At 43.8% G+C, this 9,124-nt stretch overlaps 1 protein-coding gene across 1 annotated transcript in view; it reads left to right on the top strand.

The window, feature by feature from the left end:
• The first annotated feature begins 33 nt into the window (after positions 1-33).
• The window catches only part of IGF1R (insulin like growth factor 1 receptor), a 293,895-nt gene continuing 284,804 nt past the window's right edge, over positions 34-9,124 (top strand). Inside the window, exon 1 of the mRNA XM_034667925.1 lies at positions 34-154. Within this exon, the coding sequence (XP_034523816.1) occupies positions 61-154 (94 nt within the window). The 5' untranslated portion in view covers positions 34-60. The remainder of the gene's footprint in view (positions 155-9,124) is intronic.

Raw genomic sequence — 9,124 nt, 5'->3', positions numbered from 1 at the left:
TTTTCTTTCTTTCTTTTTTTTTTTTTTTGAGAGACGGGAATTTCGTCCCAAATAAAAGGAATGAAGTCTGGCTCCGGAGGAGGGTCCCCGACCTCGCTGTGGGGGCTCCTGTTTTTCTCCGCCGCGCTCTCGCTCTGGCCGACGAGTGGAGAAAGTGAGTATGTGCCCGCCGCCCGCGGCCACTGCGGGAACTTTTCCTCCGAGGGGCTGCGCCCTGTTTGCGAAACCCGAGTTGCCATCCTCGCAGCTGTCGGGCCCCCGGGCTCGGGAGCGGCGGGGCGGGGTGCGGAGGGGCTCGGCCGGAGCGGCCCGGGGCCCCAGCTCAGCGCACCCTTGCGCGGGAAGGGCCTCGGGGGCTTTCTCTTTACGCTGTCCCGAGAGCCCTGCCCCGCGGGCCGGTTGTTTTGGGCCGCGCTCGTTCCCCTGCGGCCGTGCCCGCGCTGGGACTCCGTCGGGGAAGTTCGCGCCACCCACACCTCGTCCCCCTCCCCGCGCGGGCCACTCCGCACAGAAAGCTGGCCCCTGCGCGGCGCGCAGACGGCGGTGACAGCTCCCTCGGCCGCGTGGGGCCCTCGCTGCTGGGGCAGACACGGTGCCCGGGGGCGGGGATCGGGGAGCCCACCGGCCGTGGCGTTCCAGGGGGAGGCGCCCGGCGGAGAGGCCCCGCAGCAGGACACGTTTCCAAACCTCCCAGCGCGGCCTCTTGTCGCCAACGCGCTTAGCCCCTTGGGCGGTTTGGGATCCTGGCCTTTCCCTTCCCGTCACTTTCGCCCGCTCTTCGGGGGGTTACCTGTCCCAGACTGCTCTGTGCCGCCCAGGGTTTGGGGGAGCGGTCCCGCTTAGCAACCCCCCTCTCCCCTGGAAATCTGCAAGGTCGGGGGCGCTGCATCAGTTAGGCTTTTCCGGCGAGTGCGTCTGGGCCACGAGTTCAGAGGGTTCTGGGACTTTGTTCGACCCACTTGCTATCCGGCGGTAGGCGTCTCTCCTCCTCCTGGCGGGGCTGGGGGGTGGTCTGGCAGCATCCGACTGTGCGGGAGTGGGTGTGTGGTCCGAGTCGACGTGTATTTCCACACACGTGCTCGCAACGCGGGGCTGTAGCTGCCGCCACACGGCCGCTCGGGGACACCTAGGTGCCTTGCCCTGGCGAGAGGGGTCGTGCGCCGCGGTTTCAGGAGCGCCAGGGTCTGCAGCGGGGGAGGTGGGCGGGAGGGTGTTTTGTTTTGCAAGCGCAGAGCCCTCGCCTTGGTTTTGTGGCCGGAGTTGTGTGGCACTACCTCCCCCCCCCCCCCCCACCCCGCACTTCCTTTGTACAAAGTTAATAAGCAATATCGCTCCACGCTCGCTATCGCTTGCAATCTGATAGCTTTTGTTTTGGTAGTGTCGGGTAGGGGTAGGGAAGTGAGAGGAGGAGGGAGGGAGGGAGAGCTTAGGGCCCCACGGTGTGTGGAGGGAGGCGAGGTAGGGGGGTTCCATACTCAGAAAATTGAAGCGTGGTTCCATTCGCGATGTAGGGTAATTTGAACACGATTAAAGTTTAAATGCAGTCGGAGAACTGGGGCTGGGAACGGTGAGGGCGTGTTGGTGAGTAATGTTTGCCGAGGGTATGCAGGTGGTGCCAATTAACTTTGAAAAATCACGACCGAGCCTTGAAGAGTGAGGGGGAGAATCAGGAGGCGGGCGGAGGGGGCTCTGGCCCCTTCACGGGGGCGATTCGTTAAGGATATTTATGTAAACAAACCCAAACCCTTCCTAAGTGTCTTGTAAGAAATGAATCCATGATGGAGTAACAGATTTTTAAAGAATTAGTGTTTACTACATGGAGTAAGTCGCAGATTGAGGCCGGACCTTCCACAAATCTGAGCCCTCCTGCTCTTTGTTTTCTAAACTTTCAGCTCACTGGATTGGACGAAAGGCTTTCGGCTCCCTTCTAAGGATTACAGATGGTGTTTGGGGGGGACAGAAGAGGGTTTCTAGCCTCTAAAAGCTAAATACAGTTTACAAGACACAGGAGAGCTAATCCATTTTTTTATGGCATGCTACTGAAGTGTGTGATGTCTCTGGTTTTATTATTTAACGTTAGTAAGTTCTGAAATTCACAACAGCAGTGATGGCCTTGCTTCTTGAGGAAGGAGTTGGGCATTTTAAAATAGGATGTCTTGTTTGGAGCGATCTTCATGAAAAATACTCGTTGTGAAAGGCAGCTCTTTCTTGAGAAAACAGGAGAGGGGGCATTTTTCATGACACTGAGAGACCAAAGTTTTTCTGAAGGATCCCTGGAAAATTGTTGGTTCCTGAAAAAAACTGATGGATGGCCAGAAGGCACCCAGGCTCCTGATTTGGTTTGTCCAAGTCCTCACTCAGTGTCTGCTCCTTCCCACAGCTTGGACGTTTTCAGGAGAAAATGATAAGCTCGGTGTCAGCATGTGTTCACTCTTTAGTCCGAAAGATGCTAGAAGACTTAACTCTGATGGAAATAAACTACTGAATCCCATCAGAGATAGGTGATTCTTTTGGCTGTCTAGCATAGTGATAAAAATTGGGATGGTGTTGGTTCCTATTGTGTTGGCATATGTAAGGATTAGCGTTTACTCTTTGAACACTGAAACCTATAGCAGGAGGGTGATTTTCTTTTAAATCTTTAACTGAAAAGATTTAGAACTTTCTGAGGCAGATGAAGTCATGCAAATGTGTTTGTTTTGTATCAAAATAAATGCATCTAAATAAGGGAGTCTGGGAAGTTACGAGTGATAGATCATGGGATGGCTGCTTCTTCCTCCTGTTTATAAAAATCTACATGCACTTCAAACATATTGTGGCCATCGCATTAAAAGGACTCAGTCCTCTTTCTGCCCCAGGCACAGTCATATCCTATTGTCAGAGAAATATAGGTATGTGAAAGGTTGGTGTTTAAAGAAGTCGGTGTTTTATTACCAGAGGAAGAGCCCAGAATAAGAAGTTTGGAAAGAACCTAAATAGCAAATTATAGTGTAGACTCTCGGGAGGGAACTTGCAAGTAAATGGTACTTTTGAGTAGGGATGGGGTGTGGGTCAGGGTTTGAAGTTTAAAAGGTTGTATGTTTGATTTGTCAGAAGGATTAGAAAAATCCAGCCTTAAGAAATATGCCAAGGTTGACTAGAAGAACCTTAAAAACAAAGTGCTAAGTGAAAGAAGTCAGTCACAAAAGACCACATATTGTGTGATTCCATTTATATGAAGCCCAGAATAAGCAGATCCATAGAGACTGAAGTAAAGTAGTGGTTGTGTGTGTGTTGGGGGGCGGGGGGGAGGGAACAGGGAGTGACTGTTAATAGGTATGGGGTTTCTTTTGGGGGCGATGAAAATGTTCTAAAATTAGATTGTGGTGATGGTTGTACAACTCCAAATGTACTAAAAACCATCGAATTGTACACTTTAAATTAGTGACTTTTAGGGCATGCGAATTATATCCCAATAAACCTGTTGTGTTTTTTGGTAAGAGCTATGCAAAGGTCGACAAGAATGCATTCTGTTCCTTTGAACGTAGAGATTAGATTAAAATTATTAAGTAAATTTGTCCAGCAGGTTGGTGTCTGTCTCTTTTCTATTTGCGGAGTTTTTCAGACCCATGCCTTACAGCAGTACAGCACACCGATGGCTGACGCAGTATCAGCAGCAGGGATTCAGTGCCACAGGAGAAATGGACAAGGAAAAAAAAAATCTCGGTTCCACATAGCTCAAGTTAAGGATTAGGGGGTTGGATTAAAGAAACACAAATGCTAGTGAAAGTCAGATTTGTGACAGTAAAATCCTCCACTGCATCTGAAACGAAGTTGGTTTTTCCAAGATTAAAGTTTAGGAGCCAAGTCTGGATGGCTTTTTTGTATTTCCAGTTTTCTTACATATGTTTTCCAACAAAGAAATAATGTACTGTTTTAAGATGGTAAAGAATTTCCACTTTCTTTTTTTGACATCCCATATTAACTACTCTGGTAGTAAAGACGGTGGATGAATATGGTGGGTTTTTCTTTGTTGCTTATTTTATTTTTTAAAGAGCTCCAGAATCTGGGCAGGAAACAGAATCTTTGTAAGAGATAGCAGAGGTTGCAGGCATACAGTAATTTTTTTAAATTTAAAGTTTTTTATGGAACAAAAAATTTTAAAATATAGCAAAGGCATTTTTGTTTTTAAACTGTTATGCCTTTTTCCAGGTTTACCTTGCCCTTTTAATAGGAAAAGTCGTAGAGAATAATTGTTGTTTACATTTATTTTTGGTCTTTGTCTAAGGCTTAGTTTACTAATAAAAATGTTTCCTGTCCTTATTGTTGCAAGATCAGGGCCATAATGAAAATCAACTGTATCATTTTCACTTGTTGCCTTAGAGTTTTGCCAAGGGGAGCCCCCAAGGGACGGTAGCTTCCTTTTAAATCTGGTTTCATTTGTTTTGTGAAAATGTGCTGTGAGAAGCAACCGAATCCAGCCAGCACTTATTGGGCACCTTCTGTATGAAAGCTGGACCCTATGCTAGGCGATGCATAAGCTTACAAAGAAAGAGGACTTTGCTTTTGTCCTTGGGGCATTTTATAAACTCCTGCATGAAACAAAGTTGCTTGGACATTCAGATCTTTTTTAGACTCAACAGGGGATAGGCAGTTTTCAAATTGAGAGCAAACAGCATTTTAAAGTCTCTTTAAAAACATTTCTGTAGACTTAAGATATGAAGTAAACCAGTGTTGCTGAATTGTACCATTTTTGCCACCTTAACATACTACCTTGTACTGCAGTGGCCTGGCAGGCCATGACACATAGGACATACCCATCTTTGCTCAGCCTCGCTGCTTTTTGAGAACATTGATTATGACAATTGTGATTAAAAGTATGGAGTGTTGCAGTTACCTTTTGCCAGAACTTTAGGACTTACAGGTGTGTGCATGAATGTTGCGCAGTGTGTTTTGAGTTGTAAGGAAGATGGAACTTATTTCAAAACTGTTCTGGATTTACACATTGCCTAGCTTTCTGGACATTATTAGGAAACTTTCTAAAATGTAAGGCTTTATAATTTCAAAGAATTCACTGTTTTTAAAGATGCGAAGGTGTAAGAAGAAGATTGAGGAGGCAATTAAATCTTGACTTTTTCTTTTTTTAATCTAAAAAGTAGAAGCCATGTTTCTCTCTAGGTTGTGATTTACTTCGATTTGTTTTCAACACTCATTTAAAAATCATACGCAGGGGTATCTGTGCCTGCCAGCCCACTTGCTTTGAACAGCGTTTCTTAGCCATTCTATGACAGGTGCTATCTGAGTCCAAGAGATGCCCTCCTCTCAATTGTACTAAATATATAATGGTTGCACACGTGCTTGGGGTATAGTTTCTCAATTTCTCTGTCTGAGATGTTCTGAAGGAAAATTGTGAACACCCTAAAGACAACAAAGTGAATAATGAATGAAGCACTCTGAACCCCCCGCCCCACCCTTGCAAATGGTGTTTGGCCGCAGATTATCAAGAGGAGGTTTTCCTGTTACTTGCAAAGATATGTTTTGGCTTAAACTTGAGGTGGGGGGTGATGGTACATGCAACAGTCCCGATGTTTGTGCACATTGAGACTTGTTGACGTTTGGGGAGCATAACCGATTTTCAGTATTTGGAAAGATTAAAACTTTGAGATACGTATTACCCCTCCTCTTCCCACCTCCAAGGATCAGTAAAAACTGATTTGTTCTGAGAAAAGGGTAAGTGTTTGGTATAAAATGAGTAGTAAACAAAGGATCTTGAAAAACAAATTAGGTTGTTACAGCAATAGATGCATATTTCTTTGGCATGACAAAGTTTGTTTCTTTAATTGTTAAATTGTGATGGCCTTTTTTGGGGGCTCAAAATAGTAACAATACCTTTGATTTTGAGACTTTAGACTTTTGAACTTTTGAAGACTAGGTTGTTTTTGACTTTGAAAGCATCAGTTCTACTCATGTTGTAAAGTCCCAGACATCAGTTTTGAAGATTTACCTACATTTTTTCAGTTATGCCAGTTTTACGTATGGCTTAGGAAATGGATTCATTTGAAAATCTTAGGGAAATATTGATATTTCTTTACTTGAATTGAGAAATAGTTTTTTCCCCCCCTCCCTCAGATTTCTCAGTAAATACACATTGAACACTTACTGGACTCAGGTCTTTAAAAATTCGTTCTGATGCCATAAAATACTTTACGTACATTTTTGAAGGTATGCGTCAAACCATAAGGATCACTTGCAGTGTTTCTTTAGAACAACAAAAGAAAAAAACTAGTAAGCAAGGCTTTCATGTTTCTTTTGTTTTTGTGCCCTGACTACAAAGAATTTTTAAACTTACAGGTTGCTTTTCACATTTTGCTGGAACACAAGAGAAAGTAGTTTCTTTTATGATGAGGGACGAATGCCTACGATTGCCATAACTTTTACAATGTATTGTTGCTGTTATTTATGAATGGGAAAAGTAAGTAGGGATGCGGGGACTGACTTTATTCTCATATTTATCCTCTCCTTGGTTAGTGCTGGTGATGGCTTACTTTGTAACTTGTGCACGGAGCTGAGTGACTTTGCCCACATATGGTGGCTGATGGTCTTACAGCCCATACTTACTTGAAATAGTTTGGTGGCTTCACATGGGTATGCCATGACTGGTGCCACCAAATACTACCAAGAGAGCCATGCCTGCCTTAAATTGCTCATATTATAGTAGTCTGGATTTTTTTTTTTAAAGCATTTATATTTCAAGACTTTAGAAGTATTCTGTTCCTGGTCCAGAAGGTTCTTGGCAACAGGGGGTGGGGGGGTGGTTGAAACTTTATTCTTTTATCTCACTTCTCATTCTCTTAGCCCCCTTAACAAGACGGAATCTACTTCAGTAATAATTATATAATAAAAATGCTATTTGTTCAAAATGGTGTGTGTGTGTTTCCATCCATTCATTCAAATTCTGACAATTTTAAATACATTATTGTTTCTGTCTTGTATACTTTTGTATGGCTACTTTCTTTTTAACCTGGCGCTAACTTTCTTTGAACCGGCTTTGAGATTATTTGTCAGTTTGGTAATTCAGCTGTATGCATACTGCTGTTTAAATTACTCTTGACATGGGAGAACAAATCTATTTTGACAGACTTAAAGCATAAATGTTTTGTAGAGCAGAACTTTCAAATTTTCCTGAGATATTTTGGATGCCTACTTTCAGCCTGTCCTCTCCTGTAAAATATAGTCAGTGGATGGTTTGTCTCTCTAAAATTGATCAGTGGAAATACATATTTGACTAAGTAAATGAGACAGCACCAATTTGGGTTAGGCAAATTTTAGTTAATAGCTTTAGTGAATAGTTAAGGAACAGAAGTCTGATGATAATTAGGGAGAGATGAGTTTATGCATAACAGTTTTCCCCAAATTTGAAGTATCTGAGTGACTTTTGATAATTTCCTGGAAAACAGTAGAAGCCTAGAGAAAGCCAAGGTGTGAGGTCCATGAGCCACCTGGCTGTATCAGGTGGGAAACAGTTTTCTAAGTCATTATCTTTATTTAGATTGGAAAATCATCAAAAGTGCTCAGATTTATCTGTATTGTCCTGAATTTATTCTCTCTATCTTCTTTTCCTGGGTCTTGTAATTGTGGGATAATACACAAGCTCACAGACTCAGGATTTGAAAGAGAAGCACAGATTGCCATGAAAACAAATGAACAAAGAGACCAGTGACAGAGGAAGATCTGCTGTTCAGCTTTCCTTCGCTCTGTTGTCTGAGTTCTGTGGATAATGAGTTCACGGCATATGTTAGGTCGCAACATGGTATAGTTTGAACGGGAAATTCTTTTGATATCATCACTTTACATGGTTGGGAGATATACTTGGGATTTTCTTTATAGCATATCCGTAAGATTTCCAACAACGAATGTTGGATCAGGATGGAATTTCTAGTTAAATTTTAGTTCTTCAACCCATTCTTTTCTGGGGACACTGGTTAAATGAATGTTTCCTTTCTACCTCAGTGAGTCCCTTGAAATCACTCAGAAATGCTCCTGATTCTGGTTCTACCCTGGTCCAGGCCAGGCTGGCGTCATCTCTCCGAGGAGATGCTCAGCAGGCCCCTGAGCTGCTTTGGCCACTTTGACTTCTGTGCCCTCTCTCCGGCTTGATGGATTGGCCAGCCTCAAATTATCAGCATGTGCCTTTTGTGGTGCCTTCTGGTCCAAGAATCAAGTCCAAGGCTCCTCATACTGGGCTTTGATACACTCTTAGTAAGACTCTGCTGTAGGGATCCTATGTTAGTTCCTGGCACTCCCCAGCACCCATGTGTTAGCTCTGCGCTCAATAAGCCATGCCATTCCTGTCTCCATGGTTTTGTTCCTGCTGTGTTCATGGTCTGGAATGTTTTTCCCTTTTGCTGCTCTGCTACCCCCATACTGAATAGTGGGAGGTGCCACTCTAGAGCACAGCAGAGTCACCTGGTTCTGGTTTCTCCTTTGCTGCCAATTAGGACTTTGGCCCTGAACAAGTTATTTAACTTTTTTGAGTCTCAACAGAAATGTAGACACTTAAAATAACTGGGACGTTTTCTCCTTTTGTCATTAAACAACAGCATAAAAATATTGTCTAATATATTTACAAAACTAAAGTCAGAAAAATTGGAGGGGGGATGGAGTTTTTTATTTTTAAAAATCTCTAGGTTTTGGATCTATAAAGTAGGGACAGGATGATAGCTATCTAAAGATTTTTTTATTTGAGAAAAAGAACAGGAGCATGAGAGGGAGGGAGGGGCAGAGGGAGAAGGAGAAGCAGGCTCCCCGCTGAGCAGTAAGCCCAATGTGGGACTCGATCCCAGAACCCCAGGATCATGACCTGAGCTGAAGGCAGGTGCTTAACTGAGTGAGCCACCCAGGCACCCCATGGTTAGTAGTTACCTAAAAGTGGAATGCTAAGTCAGGAAATTAATTTCCCCCAACACCTTTCTATGGTTTTAATAGACCTGAGATGACATTCTTTCATTTCTAACTCAGATTCCTCTTCATTAAGCTTTTCGGATTACTCTCATTTCTATAGACCTAACTTCCCTCTTACTCCTTCTGAGTTCATAACCACTACTGTGCTGGTTAACAGTGATTTGTTTTGTCTTGTACCTGAGCTGTT

Source organism: Ailuropoda melanoleuca, chromosome 9 (genome assembly GCF_002007445.2).
Source record: "Ailuropoda melanoleuca isolate Jingjing chromosome 9, ASM200744v2, whole genome shotgun sequence".
Taxonomy (NCBI): Eukaryota; Metazoa; Chordata; class Mammalia; order Carnivora; family Ursidae; genus Ailuropoda; species Ailuropoda melanoleuca.
The sequence above is the reverse complement of the archived record's forward strand: the minus strand, read 5'-3'. Positions and strand labels throughout refer to the sequence as shown.